This window comes from Myotis brandtii, unplaced genomic scaffold (genome assembly GCF_000412655.1).
Source record: "Myotis brandtii unplaced genomic scaffold, ASM41265v1 scaffold363, whole genome shotgun sequence".
Classification (NCBI taxonomy): Eukaryota; Metazoa; Chordata; class Mammalia; order Chiroptera; family Vespertilionidae; genus Myotis; species Myotis brandtii.
Window position 1 is genome coordinate 1,511,351 of NW_005363938.1, and position 18,527 is coordinate 1,529,877.

At 38.3% G+C, this 18,527-nt stretch overlaps 1 protein-coding gene across 2 annotated transcripts in view; it reads left to right on the plus strand.

Moving 5' to 3' along the window:
* The window catches only part of RRN3 (RRN3 homolog, RNA polymerase I transcription factor), a 34,312-nt gene that overhangs the window by 6,577 nt on the left and 9,208 nt on the right, over positions 1-18,527 (plus strand). The window contains exons 1-13 of one of the 2 annotated variants that reach the window (XM_014544400.1): positions 1,540-1,614; positions 3,903-3,992; positions 4,099-4,228; positions 4,610-4,669; positions 4,989-5,052; positions 5,719-5,788; positions 7,431-7,529; positions 9,407-9,499; positions 10,262-10,400; positions 12,310-12,440; positions 13,519-13,649; positions 14,590-14,774; positions 17,328-17,436. In XM_014544400.1, coding sequence (XP_014399886.1) covers positions 1,582-1,614; positions 3,903-3,992; positions 4,099-4,228; positions 4,610-4,669; positions 4,989-5,052; positions 5,719-5,788; positions 7,431-7,529; positions 9,407-9,499; positions 10,262-10,400; positions 12,310-12,440; positions 13,519-13,649; positions 14,590-14,774; positions 17,328-17,436 — 1,334 coding nt within the window. In that variant the 5' untranslated portion in view covers positions 1,540-1,581. Of the gene's footprint in view, positions 1-1,539; positions 1,615-3,902; positions 3,993-4,098; positions 4,229-4,609; positions 4,670-4,988; positions 5,053-5,718; positions 5,789-7,430; positions 7,530-9,406; positions 9,500-10,261; positions 10,401-12,309; positions 12,441-13,518; positions 13,650-14,589; positions 14,775-17,327; positions 17,437-18,527 lie in introns of those variants that run through there. The other variant, XM_005871987.2, reaches the window with a different exon arrangement.

The window sequence follows — 18,527 nt, forward strand, 5'->3', positions numbered from 1 at the left end:
GGGGGGGGTGGTTGGGGCGCCGCAGCCTGTCACACACAGAGCCGCAGGGCGATCAGGGGGTTTGGGCGCTGTCCCCTGTCATGCTGATCCCGGTGCCGGGAGCCTCGCTGCTCCGCTGATCCCGGTGCTGGGAGGCCTATTACCCTTTTACTATATAGGATAGAGGCCTGGTGCATGGGTGGGGGCTGGCTGGTTTGCCCTGAAGGGTGTCCTGGATCAGGGTGGGGGTCCCCACTGGGGTGCCTGGCCAGTCTGGGTGAGGGGCTGAGGGCTGTTTTCCGGCTGGCGAGTGACTAAAGCTTCCAACCGCTCCTTGTTTTCTTTTCTTTTTTTTTTTTTATTCTGGGGCAGCTTTAGCTCTGAGGCCTCGCTGCTGAAAACATAGATACAATGTTGCGGTCCGAGCCCGGCTGAATGGAAGCCCTTTTCTGGGGTTTTGTTTAGCTTCTTATTTGCAACATAGTATATAGTTGCTTAGAGTTGCAACTGAGAGGCTGGCAAGTGAGGCGGGGAACTTTGGAGTCCTCAGCAAGCAAGCCTCCCTGCTCGCTTCAGTGCCTGGCTGCCGGCCGCCATCTTGGCTGACAGTTAATTTGCATATACTCTCTGATTAGCCAATGAAAAGGGTAGCGGTCGTACGCCAATTACCATGTTTCTCTTTTATTAGTGTAGATATATAAAAGGCTAAGTGACCAGCCAATCGGCTGGTAGGTATGACGCGTACTGACCACCAGGGGGCAGACGCTCAATGCAGGAGCTGCCGAGTGACTGCACCTTTGCAGAGTGCCCTCTCCCACTCCTGGACCCCTTGGTTTCGGCCTGATGCCCACAGGGACCCCACTCACTCCACAGACGCCTTTCGAGCTGCAGCGCCGCCCCAGGTGCGGCTGGCCAGGGAGGGACCGCGGGAGGTTGGCTCCAGGGTGTGTCTGCCCGTTTCACCCAGTCCCGCTGGCCACCTTCTAATTAATTTCCTTTCAATGTGCACGAATCTGTGCACTGGACCTCTAGTTGAAGAATAGTGGACCAAGTTCTTTGTATGGCCTATTTTTTTAATGTTCAATCTCATTAGATACTTCATTTAATAAATTTGCCAGTTTTCATCTTTATGCCTTTCTATGTGCCTGTTCTCTCTGGCTGCAAGAGGTTCTTTATCTGGCTACCTTTGTGATTGAAGGCAAATTACTGCACTTCTGTGCCTCCATGTCCCCATCTATAAAATGGGAACCATTGGGAATGCCTAACTAAAGGAGTGGTTGTAAGGATTAAATGAGTTAATATATGTTAACATCTTAGAACAGTGCCTGGCATAAAGTATTATATTAGTGTTTACTATTACAGGTGCTCATCAACTTATGATGGTATTCAACCCCATCGTAAGTTGAAAATACCTTAAGTCAAAAATGGGTTTAATACACTGAACACCATAGCTTAGCCTAGCCTACTTTAAACATGCTCAGAACATTTACAACAGCCTGCAGTTGGACAAAATCATCTTGCTACTATTGCCCAGCTTTATGCCGCATATCACTAGCCTGAGAAAATATCAAAGTTCAAGATTTGAAGTATGATTTCTACTGAATGTATATGTCACCATTGGGAAGTCAAAAAATTGTAAGTCAAATAAGTAGGGGACCACCTGTAATACATGGTAATTTACAAAACTCCTAGTCTTTGAGATCCAGCTAAAATGTCATCTGTAATGGAACTTCCCCTGGTTCTCTCTAAGCACATGATGGTTCATTCAGTCCATTCCCCACACTTCCAGCGGATCTTCCTAATTGCAAATCTGTCTTACAAGGACTTCAGTGGTTTACCTGGCCCCTCCATGCTCCCCAGGTTTATCTATTGGCTTCCTCACCATGTACTCCAGCCATACTGAACTACTTCTGGTTTTTTATAGACATACTTTTCCCTGTGTAAGGAATCTAGCCCCCCAAGAACACTCACTCTTTTTAAAGACAGCAGGAGGAAGCATCACTTCCTGAAGGCTTTCCCTGACCTTCGTTTTCTTTCAAAGTACAAAGGACCATTTCTTTGTGTTCCTCTGTATTTTTAAAAAATACATATTTTTATTGATTTCAGAGAGGGAGACAGATAGAAACATCAGTGAGAGAGAGGATCATTGATCATGCTGCCTCCTGCACACCCACCACTGGGGATCGAGCCCACAACCAGGGCATGTACCCTGACAGAATCGAACCATGACGTCCTGGTTCATAGGTCAGTGCTCAACCACTGAGCAACACCAGCCAGGCTGTGTTCCACAGTATTTTATATCAGCTTTTCTCCTCCTTGGTATCTTGACATAGGGATAATCACATCAGTTGTGTCTAAGTTAGTTCAGAGGGGTGTTGCAAGTAATTTGCTTCTGATAATATTTCAGTACTAAAGCACCAAAGTCTGACTGATTTATTTTTAAGAATGGAGCAGTTTAAGTGTTATCCTTATAATTTTGTCGTACGTGTTTTTGTTTTTTATGGGAAAGAGAGGATAGAACTAACTCATTTTATTTGCAAGTAACTCAGCTGGTCTTTGCCTCAGGTGGTGGTGAGCCACCATTAATGTTACCCTACATGGTTTTGGACATTATAAAATGACCATATAGCAAATGAGTTGTGATTTACTTTATTTTACTGGCAGCTTACTTTGAGGTTTCATCAGAAAATAGTCTAATTGAAGTTTGTCCCATAGCACATAGAAAGCAGCAGTGGTTGAATGAAGGTGGGGAAAAGGTGGTGCAAGGCATTGTGAGAGATTAGGTGGAGCTTAAGCTTTGACCCAGACAGACAGGTTTAAACCTGATTCTTTATTGGCTTCTTGGTTGGGCAAGTTGCTTAGTAATCTCTCTTTTCCTGAACTGTAAATCCTTTTGCAGTGTTGGTAGGATTAGGGAAAGATATATATGTATGGGATTGAGCACCATGCCTGGCACCTGGTGTGTTCTTACTAAATGATACTCCCTATAAAATAGTCTATAACTGTAGGTACAACCCTATCTTTTAATAGTGTATCACTCTAGGTACAACACTGTCTGTTAATAGTCTGTTACTATAGGTACAACACTGTACTGCTTTTGTTTATTAGAGCTCTTTCCCTATTGAGTCTTAATCTGCATTTACCGTTTTCTTTAAAATATGGGGCTGTTTTTTCTTGTGTATGTTGTATATAGGCATGAATATAAACTATGTTTTATGTAACTTGATACTATATTTTATTCATGGCTTCTTTTTCTTCTTTTTTAAAATATATCCATGGGTTAAAGTTTAATTTTCAGACTTGTCAAAGATCTCTCTTTTTATTTAGCAGTTTTTTTTCATGTCACTAAGAGTTGTGAACAATAATTTTATTCCCTGAAAGGTATTTCATGGAGTAGTGGAATCATCATTAACATGTAACATATCTTGATTCATTTAAATCCAATGTCAGATTGGTTTGAGAAAATTTTATATTTATTGATGACTCTAATTAATCAGCTTAGACTGAATGTTATCAATATGCTTTCATGTCAGCATGAATATAGAGGAGATAGACGTCCTTGTGGTCTTATAATATTTGAATATTTGAATCTGCAAGTCCCAGGTATTAAAGTTTGAGGGGTTTTCACTTTTTTAGGGCAAACAAAAGTGACGAGAAGGAAGTATTACATTTACCCCCCCCCCCCATGTAAAAATTACTACAAAATATTTTGTAGTAAAATTGGAAAATTTATTGTAACATCTTTTTCCAGTTTGATACAAACTAAGAAATTTTCATCTCAATTTTGGCTTAAGTCCAAGTTTGTGACTTCTTTTTCTAATGTAAATATTATTGATAGGTGATTGGTGTAAGATAGATATCTTCTCTAATATTTTAGAGGATTTATGATTTTGAAAGTACTTTTTTTTTTTGTTTAACTTAAGGATGACCAGATCATTAACTGGCTGTTAGAATTCCGCTCTTCTATCATGTACTTGACCAAAGACTTTGAGCAGCTTATCAATATTCTCTTGGTAAGTTCACCATTTATTTCACTGACTAGTATGTGATTCACTACTTTGAAATATTTATTGCATCAATGAAATGTTTCTTTTGTCTTTCTCTTCCTCCTGTCCCTAGAGATTGCAGTGGTTGAATAGAAGTCAGACAGTGGTGGAGGAGTATTTGGCTTTTCTTGGTAATCTGGTATCAGCACAGACTGTCTTCCTTAGACCATGTCTCAGCATGATTGCTTCTCATTTTGTACCTCGTAAGTGGTTCATCTTTCCTTGTGTTGATTTTTTACTTTTTAAATATCTCTATTAAAATATTGCCTTCCAAATACACTTTGGAGATTGTGCCACCATTGATGATTCCAGAACACATGTTGGCAACAGTTCTGGTACATGTCTGTCCCCTGTACCGCAGAAATGTTTCCATTTGTTTGTCGCTATGATTTTTATGGGTTGTAATTTACTTTAGTGAACTTCTGGCAAAGTCTTAGAAGTTAGGAATTTTTAGTTGTTTAAAAACTATAAAGTTACTTGACTTTTATAAATTTAATCATTATGCTAGTTTAGATCTTGGAAAAACCACTTTTTTGTGTAGATCAATGACAGGAGAATAACATACTTTGTTTTTCCTTCAAAAGCCCGAGTGGTCATTAAGGAAGGTGACGTAGATGTTTCCGATTCTGATGACGAAGATGATAGTAAGTATAAAGTGGATTAAAGCAAAAATGCCTGCTGTGTCTTAGAGAATGCATGTTGAATGATAAAGTTTAATGGCAATCTTAATAGAACCTTTTCTTTATATTGAGCACTAACATGCAATCAATTGCCCTTAAGGCATTACTTATATAATTAGTCCACTTATTCTTCATTGATAGTTGGCTATGGAGAAAAATATTGAAATTATTATTTTGCTGATAAATGATTCAGTTTTGGTTACAGGTGCTTTTAGCTTCCAGTACATAATTTTTTAGTTTTCAATTTTACTTTGATGTTCATGCTCTCATTTTTTTATTGTAGATCTTCCTGCAAATTTTAACACTTGTCACAGGGCCTTGCAAATAATAGCAAGATATGTCCCATCGTAAGTATACTTTTGTTACTTATTTTGAGTCAAGAAAATTGCAGTCAATTAGTAAGAAACTAAAACTTGTTTATAGAAGCAAAATTCAAGTTGTGTGTTGCATGTTTTTTTGTATCCTGTTGCTATAACATCACATTCTAACAAAAAATGGCATTTTAGTTCTTTATTCACTGTCTTTATTTTTAAAACTTGCATGCATGTTCCTCTTCCAACTTATGTATAATGGTTGGAATTTTGCTTTTATCTTCAGCAGATAAGATATCGAAAAATTTTCAGTAAGCGACCTCTCTGTTTTTGTGTCATGCCATTTGAATAAAAATTGCAGTTCTAAGAAAGCTTTTAAGTTGTGTAGGTTTCTTTTGGAGGGGTAGACTTCAAGTTCCCTCTAAGTTTATTTGCTTTTAAAAAGTCCCAAGTTGATAATTTGTTTTGTAGAAAAAAGAATTCCCCTTTAATATGCTGTTGATACCAAAGGTTATAGAAGTTTATTTTCCCATAAGTTACAGATTTTCTGTGAAGGCATGCATTAATTTTAAGTTCTAATTGCTTGAGGTAGGGGTTACTGTTTGCCTCCTGTATCCACATTTGCTCTTAGAATGGAAATGCTCCCTTCCAAGACAGCAGCTAACATGGATTGGTTGATTTTTTTTTTTTTTTTTTTAATAGGACACCGTGGTTTCTAATGCCAATACTGGTAGAAAAATTTCCATTTGTTCAAAAATCAGAGAGAACATTGGTAAGAAATATTTTCATGGGGAAAATAATGGAAAAATTGTTTTATGTGATTTGGTTTTAGGTGCTGTTAGATCTAAGAATTTGACTCAAATTCCTTTCTTAGCAAGTGACTGAGTATCCCCAGTGCCACTTTCTTTGATTCCTATGTGCAACTCAGGGGCCCATTTCAAAAATATCTGAATAGGCTTAATGATTTTACAGCTAAAATTTACTAGAAGATAATAGGTCATATATTATCAATGGAAATATGCCTTATTTGAACATGAAGACAGAGCCTTCTATAGGTGAATTCTGTTTACCTCTTCCTTTCCAAGTTTTAGGTCATCTGTGTTGTTTTCAATACCTAATAGTGGTTCCCTTCTAAGCATAGATTACTTTTCCCTAAGTAAGCTATTACAAGCATTAAATAAGGAGTTGATAAATTTTGCTAATGTTGTGATAGTCTGCTTCAAGAGGAATATTATAAATCCTGTATCTCTTATGAACATAGATGCAAAAGTTCTCAACAAAGTAATTGGAACCTGAATCTAGCAACAGATAAAAAGAATTGTGCACCTTGTCCAAGTGAAATGTATTCTAGGAATACAAGATTGAATTAATACTCCAAATCAGTTATAACCTACCATGTCAGTAGAATAAATAACAAAACCCACATGATCATTGCAATAGATGCAGAAAAAGCTTTTGACAAACAGCACCTACTAGGGTTGCTGTACTATAAGAAGATGAATAATAACAAGTGGTGGTGAAGATGTGAGAAATCAGTACCCTGCACATTGCTGATGAGAATGGGAAATGGTGCAGCTGCTTTGGAAAACAGTCTGACAGTTCCTCAAAAAAACACAGAATTGCCACATGACCCAACATTTCCACTGCTGGGTATATACCCAAGACAAATGAAAGCATTTGTCCACACAAAACTTATGTGAATGTTCAAAGCAGCATTATTTATCATAGCAAAAATATGGAAACTGCTAAATGTTTTAAGTGATAAGCAAACAAAATGTGGGTGGTATATCTACACTGGAATATTATTTAGCAATTGAATAGCTTACTTGCTATAACGAGTGGACCTTGAAAACATGCTGAAAAACCACATAGTTTGAGATTTCACTTACATGAAATGTCTAGAATAGGTAAATTCATAGAGACAGAAAGTAGACTAGTGGTTACCAAAGGCTGGGGAGAGGTACTTTACTAAAAGATAACAGGGTTTCTTTTTAGGGTGATGAAAATGTTCTACAATTGATTATGGTGATGGTTGCACAATTCTGAATATACTAAAAACCTTTGAACTGTACATTTTAAGTGGGTCAATTGTATATGAAATATATATATATGTGTATATATATATATATGTATATGTGTGTGTGTATTCAAAAAACCTATTTTAAAAACACTGTAGAAGTATACAAATTACAAATTAATTTTATTGGTGGTAATTTGATTAATTATACCAAACTGGCAACAGGCTACTCCGCTCTATACAGGCAGAAACTGAATATATAAACAGTATAGTTTCTATGCTACCAGATAGTCTGTTTTTTCTATTTCAGTAACTGGAAATAAAGATTGTGTAATTGATGCTTTTCTTACATAACTGAAACATTCTCTGTTGAAATGTTTATTTTTTCATATTTTAGGAATGTTATGTTCATAACTTACTAAGAATTAGTGTGTATTTTCCAACCTTGAGGCATGAAATTCTGGAGCTTGTCATTGAAAAGCTACTCAAGTTGGATGTAAGTATTTAATAATATGTTTTTCTCCTTGATCTTTCTTTATTAAATATATTTGTTATAATCATAATATGTAAAACAATAGTAGCAGCAATGGAAAAGAATCCATAGTTCTACTTTTGTTTCATTTCTTTGTACATTTCTTGAAATTCATTGAGGTGCTGGGGGTTATAGACAGTCCCATTCTCATGGTTGGGGCACATGGCATTAATTAGTTACACCAATATAAAAATGTGGTTGAGGTAAATGCTATGAATGGAACACACACATTGCTATGACCTGGGAAATCTGATGTAATCAGGAATCAGGAAAGCATTTAAAGAGGCCTGCAATAAGGTGCAGTAGGGATGAAAGAACGTGGTGGATTCTCTTGACATTGTGGAAGAAAGGTGACCTAGTCCTTGAGACTGAGTAGGAAGTGGAGAAGTAGGGGTTAAAGAAAAGAATCCTTCAAAGGTAGCTCACTGTGGAATAGAATCTTGGTGTTGACATTAACAGTAGTAAGAAAAGTCATAAGGAAGTTTGAAGATGAGTTCCATTTTGGATGGATTGAGGTATGCAGGTGGGAAGCTGGCAGGTGAATACTCACCAAGCAGCTATAGATGCAGGTAGGGGATTGAGTACAAACCTGTGGAATGATGCAGTTTAGGCTAGGAGAGAGGAAGTATGATTGGAAGTGGGAGGAAAACCAAGAGTGTGGCTATGTGGGGAGGATTTGGAAGAAGGAAGGGTTTGGTCAACAGCATGAAATATAGCTGACATTTTTAAGGAGAATGAGGAAAGCTGAAGTCCTTGGATTTGGTGATTGGGGGGTAATCTGTTGCTTTGTCAAAGTGGAGGGGGACATTGCATTTTAGAGAATGTGGATGGTTAGGAAGTGAAATGGTTAAGAGATCTCAGTGAGGGTTTGTGGTGTAAAGAAAGGATGAGGTGGGTGAGAGGCAAGTGTGTTAGCGTTGGGGAGACTTGAGGTTTGTGGACTGAAGAGATGAGTTGATGGAGGAGAACATTGATCCAGCAGGGGAGGAGAAGGCTCTAATGAGGCAAGTGTAGCAAGTGCTGGATGTTAGGCAGGCTTCCCCAGTGCTCACTTAGAGTTAACCTTTGCCCAACTGCATCCATAATCTTTCTAAAGTCTTACCTGGTCTATACTTACGGAACATTTTAGAGTGCATTTAGAAAGAAGGTCATGTTTAGATAGTAATAAAGGCATGATTTGAATGATATTTTAAAAAGATATTTGGCCTTAACCGTTTTGGCTCAGTGGATAGAGTGTCGGCCTGCGGACTGAAAGGTCCCAGGTTCGATTCCGCTCAAGGGCATGTACCTTGGTTGCGGGCACATCCCCAGTAGGGAGTGTGCAAGAGGCAGCTGGTCAATGTTTCTCTCTCATCGATGTTTCTAACTCTCTATCCCTCTCCCTTCCTCCCTGTAAAAAATCAATAAAATATATTTAAAAAAAAAAAGATATTTGAAGGGTTACATAACAAAATGAATATTCATAATTCAAATTTAACTTGCATTTCATCGTTTTTCTGCTCAGTAAATCGATGATATGCTTCTCATACATATACAACATGTATGTGAGTACCTTGTGTATAGTATGAGTTAGAATAGATACTGAGTTTGTTGAAGCTATCCAAATTTAGACTAATACACCAGAGTTCATGCTGATTTTATATAAGTATATGGTAAAAGGAGCTTGATTTATGATCTCGTAAATTCCTTTATGACCCAAACCAGTTTATAGATTTGCACCTTAATTATGTAAAGAGTTACAGTGCTAATCTGGACACCTTTAAGGTATATATACCAAATGAATTTTCAGTTCCCGAATAATGTATTTTAAATGTTTTCTTTTTTTCTTTGTTATAATGTAGGTGAATGCATCCCGGCAGGATATTGAAGATGCTGAGGAAATAGCAGCTCAAACTGGTAGTGGAACAGATGCCACAGAAGGACTATTTAATATGGTCAGCATTTATTAGTAAAAGCAGGCAGACCTGGCTATATAAGTCCAGAGGGAGGGAAGAGACAGCTAATGGCGTACCATCTCCTTCAAGGCCTTAGTTTAAAACAGTAGTTCAGCAAACCTGAAAGTGATTTTTTTTTTTGGAAGTGATTTCTTAAATGAAGTAATTTGCTTCCATGTTGCTTACTGCAACATGTTGGCTTATTTCCAAGGTTTTAATTGGTTTGGAAAGCATGCTTCGCTTTCATTCTGTTTATGTTTGTTTTCGTGACCACATTATTATTGGTGAGGGAGTGAAAAATAGAATATCATACCAGTTTACTAGTAATTTTTATATTTTATAAGTTGTATACCTTAATGCAGTATTTCTCTACCTGGAAAATGTCTTAAGTTGGGTTCACTGGGAGGAGAGCCTGAGTTGGGGATTCGGGTGTCCTTGGACAAGGGTGTGAGGAAGCAGAAAAGGGCAGAGGAGAAGGACCTAGTGGGTGCCGGGAGGTGGGAGAGTCTATGATGTTTGCATGGTCACGCCCTATGAGGGTCTTCTAGATGAGAATCAGAGGCTGGTCTCTGAACTTGTGCTTTTATTTTGAATTTCACGATTGGTTCTGATTCACACCTCTGATTGAGAGCCCCTGCCTGGAATGGTATATATGTATTTTCTTTGTTTTATCTTTTAAAGGAAATAATCGCCTCTAACAGTTTTCTCACAAAACTACTTTTCCTGAATTTTTAAATGTCAACTTTTACATTATCTTTAAAGGATGAAGACGAAGTACCTGAAAATGAAACAAAGGCTGACCCTGAAAGGCTCAATCAGATGTCACATCCTGTCGCTGAACGCCTGGACATCCTGCTGTCTTTACTTTTGTCCTACATTAAGGATGTCTGCTATGTAGATGGTAACAACCTATAATAGTCACAATAACTACTGTTTATTGAACACCTACTATGCACCTGGCTCTGTGCTGTTAGAAATCCTGTATAAATCACTATTTTGAATATGAGGAAAAGAAGGCTTAGAGAGATGAAGTTACTTGCCATTATAACAGCTTGGAAATGGTGTCACTGGGATTCAGGCTCAGTTATATGCCTTCAAAGCCCTTGATCTTTTCACTGACTGTTGTGTTAAAAGATTATATATGGCACCCCCTGGCAATGGGCAAGGAGACACCTGATTGGTGGTGTTGCTCTTATATCAATCAGGGGCAGAGCAGACATGCAGTCCGTAGTTCATCCTAGCTTGATGCCTGTCTTGGTGGCCAGAGCTATTTCATGCCTGAGGCACATTAAAAAATAAAGATGATATATTGGCACTTAGTCAATTTTACGTGGAGATCAGAGTACTCTCAAATTGTTCAAGACATTTAAGAATGGTATAGTAGACATTGATATATGGTGCTTATTGTTACATACTGAGTTAGAGGGAAGTAAACATCATTACATAAAAGGGTACGGTCTTTTTTTTTTTTTTAGTTTTATTCATTTCAAACGGGCCGGATCCGGCCTGCGGGCCGTAGTTTGCCCACGGCTGGTCTAGAGGCTTTGCTGTAAAAACAGAATTATTTTTCATTCTCATTATTTAGATTTATTTTTTTTAAATATATTTTATTGATTTTTTACAGAGAGGAAGGGAGAGAGATAGAGAGTTAGAAACATCGATGAGAGAGAAACATCGATCAGCTGCCTCCTGCACACCTCCCACTGGGGATGTGCCCACAACCAAGGTACATGCCCTTGACCGGAATCGAACCCGGGACCCTTCAGTCCGCAGGCCGACGCTCTATCCACTGAGCCAAACCGGTTTCGGCCTCATTATTTAGATTTAAGAGTGAAACTCAGCCACTCAGAATAAGACTTGAATCTGAGTTGACTAAGTTACTGTTTTAACTTTTTACTATTATAAAAATAATACATGTAGATTAGAGAAAATTTGGAAACTATAGGAAAGGATTTTTAAAAGGCATTTTAAATGGCCACATTCCTAGTATTCAAAAAATATAAGCATTTTGATAAACGCTTTTTTCTTTGTGTATATATACGAATATTTTTTTCGGTGGCTTTGGGGGTCACACTATATGTATTATTTCATAATAATCTGCCCTTCTCTCCTATTGTGAACCTTTTCTCATACCATTCCCTGTTCTTTTATTTTTTTAAATATATTTTATTGATTTTTTTACAGAGAAGAAGGGAGAGGGATAGAGAGTTAGAAACATCGATGAGAGAGATCGACCAGCTGCCTCCTGCACGCCCCCCAGTGGGGATGTGCCCGCAACCAAGGTACATGCCCTTGACCGGAATCGAGCCTGGGACCCTTGAGTCCGCAGGCCGACGCTCTATCCACTGAGCCAAACCGGTTCGGCTCCTGTTCTTTTAAAATAGTTGCTATTGATCATAGAGATTTAACTGATCTCTTTTACCCCCACTCTTTTTATGTTAATACGAATAACAGTGTAATGAACATTTTTGTACATTATCATAGTCATTTGCTTTAATATGTTCCTAGTAGTAGAATTACTGGAATAAAGGACTTCTGCCCCATGAATTGTAAAATTTCCCTTTAGAGGGGTTCACATTGTGGCATCAGAGCAGTATGTGTGAGGTGAGGGCCTGCTTCCTGCCAGAGCTGGGTTATTGCACTTGAGAAGGAAAATTTGTGCAAAACAAAAATGTCATTTTGTTTTAATCATAGCTTAATGGATGATGTATTTCTTAATGGTATTTTTTTCTTAATAAAATTTGGTAAATGAAACTGACAGCTTGAAAATAATGTATTCATAAAACTGAAATGCCATATTTTCTCTGTAGGTAAGATTGATATCAACAAAACGAAGGATTTATATCGAGAGCTCATAATTATTTTTGACAAACTCCTATTGCCCACCCATGCCTCCTGCCATGTTCAGTTTTTCATGTTTTATCTCTGTAGCTTTAAATTGGTGAGTATGTCATTAACATTACCATAGCTTATTTTATTCTTGCCCACGTTTTCCCTTAATAACTGGGGGGTGGAGGGAGTAGGGAAGGGAGATCATGAGGTGTTTCTTTTTTGTGGGTTCATTTTACTAGTACCGTTAATAAAGTACATGCCCTTAAATGTGTGGAAAAGAGCAGAGCAGAGGGCATTGTTATTGCTGCCTTCCAGCTCAGCCAAGTGCTCTGAAAACATCGTCCTGCCTTTGGTCCACTAGGTGGTGTGCTTCCCTTCAAGTCCAGCCTTGATTAAAATCTCAGATGGGATATTTAACTTTATTTTTTTTTTTTTTTTAGTCTCTCTTAGTTGATCCTGTGTAGCCCAAACCAACTCTTTAATCTATATTTTACAACTTTAGGGTTAGGTTTTCTATTTTGGAAAAAAAAAATGACTGGAAGATTCTACTCATTTGCAATTATTTTGTAGCTTTCTAGAACAATCATCAGCAGAGTATTGTCATGGGTAAGAATGTTAAAGTCAGTCTGCGTCAAAGTAGAGGTTAATAGTTTTTGAAAAGAGCTATTTGGAAGAAATTGGAGGTTGCATCCTTTGTTAAAAAGAAGCTTACTCAGTTTTTTTCTGTGATTAGCATAATTAATCAAGTGACTGCACATACTGGTGAAGTTCAGTGCATGCAGTCAAACACTGGAAGGTTACTTTGGACTCTGCAGAAGGGGTTTCCATGTGCATGTGGATTATTGCTGGTTTCCAGTTCTTGCCAAAAGTCAGGATCACTTTGTAGAGCTTTTAAAATAGGTGATTGCAAAGCCCTGTCACAAACCTACTGAATCTGTTAGGTTGATTTTGATGCTTAGCTTGTTTTGGGATCCATTGGATTATTTAATGCTTGGGGACCCTTTGGTTTTTAATATTATCTCAAGGTGTTTTAAAAATAACCATGCCAACAGTATTCGTTATTTATCTAGCGATATAACTGAGGTACTAGAACTTTCCCACATTGGTGAGTTAAAATCTTAGGATTCTGATAGCTAGACTATCTTAAGCATTCAAAAAGATCAGACCAACACCTTCTTTTGTTATAGGGATTCGCAGAAGCATTTTTGGAACATCTCTGGAAGAAATTGCAGGATCCAAATAATCCTGCCATCATCAGGCAAGCTGCTGCAAATTATATTGGAAGCCTTTTGGCAAGAGCTAAATTTATTCCTCTTATGTAAGTAACCTAATTTTTCCAAGTGTTTTTTATTATATCATGCTTTAAAAGATTAGAGCATTCTCTTAAGTCAGAGAAATATCTGCCTTACGGTTTTGGTCTCTCTTTAAAGTGAAAAAATCTGTTCCCCCACTCCTGCAAAATGTTTATATTTCCAAGAGGCAGTTTCCAAATAAAATATTTCCTTTTTTATATGTAAAACCTCGTATGTAAAGCTCTCTGTTTAGTATGGCTGTACTTGAACATGAAGATCCATTTGTCTCCATGGATAGTGTGCAGTGTTGTATACTATTTTGATTCTTTTTATAGGTTTGTCATTTTTTCATTTGCATTCTGAATCAATTATGTCTGTTAAAGCTGAAGAAAAAATCCTTGTAAAGGTAACAGAAAAATCTATGTAGGAGGCCAGCTCTAAGCCTATTTCTTCCAGTGATCCAGGAAGATACCTTTTGGGCAAGGATGCTATTAGAGACCCTTCCTCAACAACTACAGCTATTTGGCCATTCTGTCCTAAATTGTTGACACAGGGCTTCATTAGAACCCCATAGGGAATGGTGAAATCATCCAGACTTTCTCTTTCCTTTATAAGCTGTTAGTAAACACCCTCTATTCTTTGGCCAAATCTCTCTAAGAGGGCTGGGGTGGGGGGGGAGGGAGGCGGTGGAGGGGGCATTGGAGAAGCTTTTCTGTGTTGATAATGAGAAACTGGTTTCCATCCCATCCCTTGGGACTTCCGGGGTTCTTAGGGCCTGCCGAATGTCCCCCCACCCCCACCCTGCATTTCCTTCTTTTGCTTCTCCTCTGTGCCCCTGGCTAATATATAAAGAAGCCTATGGATTGCCTTTTTTAGTTTGCATTGAGAGGCATTGTATTTTCTATCACTAGTTTTTTTTTTTTTTATGAAGCCAGTGGATTTGACTTGAATTTTTCTTCTCTCTAGTACTGTAAAATCATGCCTAGATCTTTTGGTTAATTGGCTGCACATATACCTTAATAACCAGGATTCAGGAACAAAGGCATTTTGTGATGTTGCTCTACATGGACCATTTTACTCAGCCTGCCAAGCTGTGTTCTACACTTGTGTTTTTAGACACAAGCAGCTTTTAAGTGGAAACCTGAAGGAAGGTCAGTGATGTGGGATTGATGGATGTGAACTGGATTTTCCTGTGTACTAGTCACCCTTTAGAATGCAGATTTGTTAGTTTTTTGAATATTGTTGAAAATGCTGGAGTCGGAAAACTGCACATGCACACAAACTTTTATAAATTATTTCAAGCAGCATATAAGTCCCTAACACCTCCTTAAGCCTCCTCTTAATAGTTGATGGATTTGAGGTTGAGAACCTCTGCTTTAGAGGGTGGCATCGAGAGTAATGTCAGATGTCAAGCTGCTCTTCTTCAGAGGTGAGGCCAAGCACTTGCACTGGGCCAGCACCATGCTCAGAGCTTCCTGCGCACCTCCTTGTCCCTGTGAAGGCCCAGTGAAGGACAGGTGTCATTCCACTTCACAGAAGACACCAAAGCACAGGGAAGTAATTTAATGGCAGGATTAGAAATTGAAACCAGGTGAGGATGGCTGTAAAGCTGTGGTCATAATGATTATGCACCTTTATTTAAAGACTTGGGTAAATTTACTGTTTTTCAATTTTGCTAATTTCTAAGGGTTTATTATTTTAATTTCTAAGGGTTTATTATTTAAATCTACCAGAAGCTTGTTTTGTTTTGTTTCGTTTTTGGGTTGTTTTAAATTTTAGTTGAAGACAGTCCCCGATAGCGATATCAGTTAAACAAAACAATTTAAATTTTTTGTTTTACTGTCATGAATAATTCAAATGGTTTAATAGTCTGTTTCCTCTAAACTGGAGTTTCTTAAGCTCTGCACTTATATTTGGGCTGGATAATTTTGTGTTGTGGAGGCTGCCTTTGCATTGTAGAATGGTTAGCAGCTGCCTCCTCACCTTCTACCCACTAGATGGCACTAGCACCCCTCCCCATCCTGTCCTCTTTTGTGACAAAACTCTCCAGACACTGCCAGATGTCCTCTAGGGGCATAATTGCCTTGAGTTGAGAACCACAGCTCTAAACGGGAACTTGTATGTGTTGTGTTGTGTGTGTGCATTATATATATTTACTTACATCTTGAATACTTCTGAAAAGATGTGGGGTTTAAAAATTAATTGTATGAACTAGTGATAGGACACGGCTTTATCACAAGGTAAGTAAAATCTCGGTTTTTTTGTGTGAATAAGTGGTAAGATTTTTGGTTAAAGAGTATTTCTTGTAAGCCATAACATCTCATTAAAAAGTTTTTGATTGACTGATTGATTTGAGATAGAAACATCAATCTGTTGTTCTACTTATTTATGCATTCATTGGTTGATTCTTGTATATGCCCTGACCAGGGATCAAACCCTCAACCTTGGTATATCGGGGCAAACCTGACATCCCATTTTTAGTAATTTTTATCAAGATATACATCAGAGAACCTTCTAACAAAATATACTTAAGCACAAGTTTATTTGCTTGCCTCTTAAAATAGGTATGGTATCTTTCTTTTACTAATACAGGAGAGAAGTATATTTATTAGATTCAGGACAGTGAAATATAATTTTCCCTTCTACATCCATAGTTTTCTTGTTTTTGAAAACATAATGTGTAATACAACTAATGCACGTTCAAAAACATGGTCAATTTTACTAGTAATTTAAGACATGCACATTTTACAAGATTGTTTTTTGATTGCTTGTCAGATTGACTACACACACACACACACACACACACACACAATATATGGAATTCAGGAAGGAGGAATTTCCACACTCTACAGGGATTGGAGACTCACCGTGTTGCCAGAACTTTTTAATGATTTCATGATTGTTAGCTGAAATCAAATCATATGGTCTTTAAACTCAGCATATGCTGTGCTTACATATCTGTGAATTTCAAGTTGCCATACAAGCTTATAGCCCAATAGGAATGTGTGCTTACTTTGAAGTCCTGGGTCTTTAAAAGAATAAACAGCCCTGGCCGGTTGCTCAATGGTTAGTGTCAACCTGCAGACCGAAGGGTTGAGTTCGATTCCGGGTCACGGGCACATACTTTGGTTGCAGGTTCCCAGCCCTGGTAGAGGCGCATACAGGAGGCAGCTAGTCAGCAACTAATAGATGTGTCTCACATTGATGTTTCTCTCCCCCCCCCTCCCCCCCGCCCCCCTCAATATTTCTAGAAATCAATGGGAAAAAATATCCTAGGGTGAGGATTAAAAAAAGAATAATAATAATAAACAGTTTTCTTTAGAAAAGTTGTCTTAGTCATAAATGAATGTGTTTAAGCCTAATGACATTCTTCTGGGCTCCACATTGTATGACTATCTACATGGACCTTTATTTGTTTTATTTATTTATTTTAAAATATATGTTTATTATTGATTTGAGAGAGGGAGAGAGAGAGAGACATCAATGATTGGGATCAAACCCACACCCTGGGCATGTGCCCTGACCTGGTTCATAGGTCAGTGCTCAACCACTGAGCCATGCCGGCCGGGCTACATGGACCTTTATTTAAAGCAATTTCACAACTAACGTTTAAGTCATTTTTTTAACCTGTGAAAAAAATCTGTGCTGTTTTAAGACTGTTGTTTTTGTAACTTTAAAAATTTTTTTTTTGTTTTTAATCAAAGGTTTGAGGTACCTTCAAAGTCTGAATTTTGAACGTATAGTGATGAGTCAACTAAATCCTCTGAAGATTTGTCTGCCCTCGGTAGTTAACTTTTTTGCTGCAATTACAAGGTAAGTTATTTGTACTTTATTTATTTTATTTTAAATTTTGTTTTATTGCTTAAAGTATTACAAAGAGTATTATATATGTCTCCTTTTTTCCCCCCTTGACCTTCCCCCAGCCTCCCCTACCCCTCAGTGTCTTGTGTCCATTGGTTATGCTTATATGCATGCATACAAGTCCTTTGGTTGATCTCTTACTCCCCTCCCTTCTGCCCCCCAACCCTCTCTGGCCTTCCCACTGCAGTTTGACAATCAGTTTGAGGCAGCTCTGCCTCTGTATCTATTATTGTTCAAAAGTTTGTAATGGTCTTTATTATCCATGAATGAGTGAGATCATGTGGTATTTTTCCTTCATTGACTGGCTTGTTTCACTTAGCATAATGCTCTCCAGCTCCATCCATGCCGTTGCAAATTGTAAGAGTTCCTTCTTTTTTACAGCAGCATAGTATTCCATTGTGTAGATGTACCACAGTTTTCTAATCCATTCATCTACTGATGGGCACTTAGGCTGTTTCCAGATCTTAGCTATGGTGAATTGTGCTGCTATGAACATATGGGTGCATATATCCTTTCTGATTGGTGTTTCTGGTTTCTTGGGATATATTCCTAGAAGTGGGATCACAGGGTCAAATGGGAGTTCCATTTTTAGTTTTTTGAGGAAACTCCATACTGTCTTCCATAGTGGCTGCACCAGTCTGCATTCCCACCAGCAGTGCACGAGGGTTCCTTTTTCTCCGCATCCTCTCCAGCACTTGTTGTTTGTTGATTTGTTGATGATAGCCATTCTGACAGGTGTGAAATGGTACCTCATTGTTGTTTTGACATTTGTACTTTATTGGTGGAAGTTATTTACAAGTAAATTTATATTAGTACTAGAGGCCCGATGCATGAAAATTCATGCAAGAGTAGGCCTCCCCCACCCCGCTGCTGGCACCGGGACCCGGGCTTCCTTCCTCCAGTCGCCGGCAGGCACCCGGGACCTGGGCGGCTTCGCTCTGGCCCCAGCTTTGTCCTGAAAGACCTCTGGTCTAATTAGCATATTACCCTTTTATTATTATAGACTAGAGGCCCAGTGCACAAAAATTTGTGCACTCGGGGGG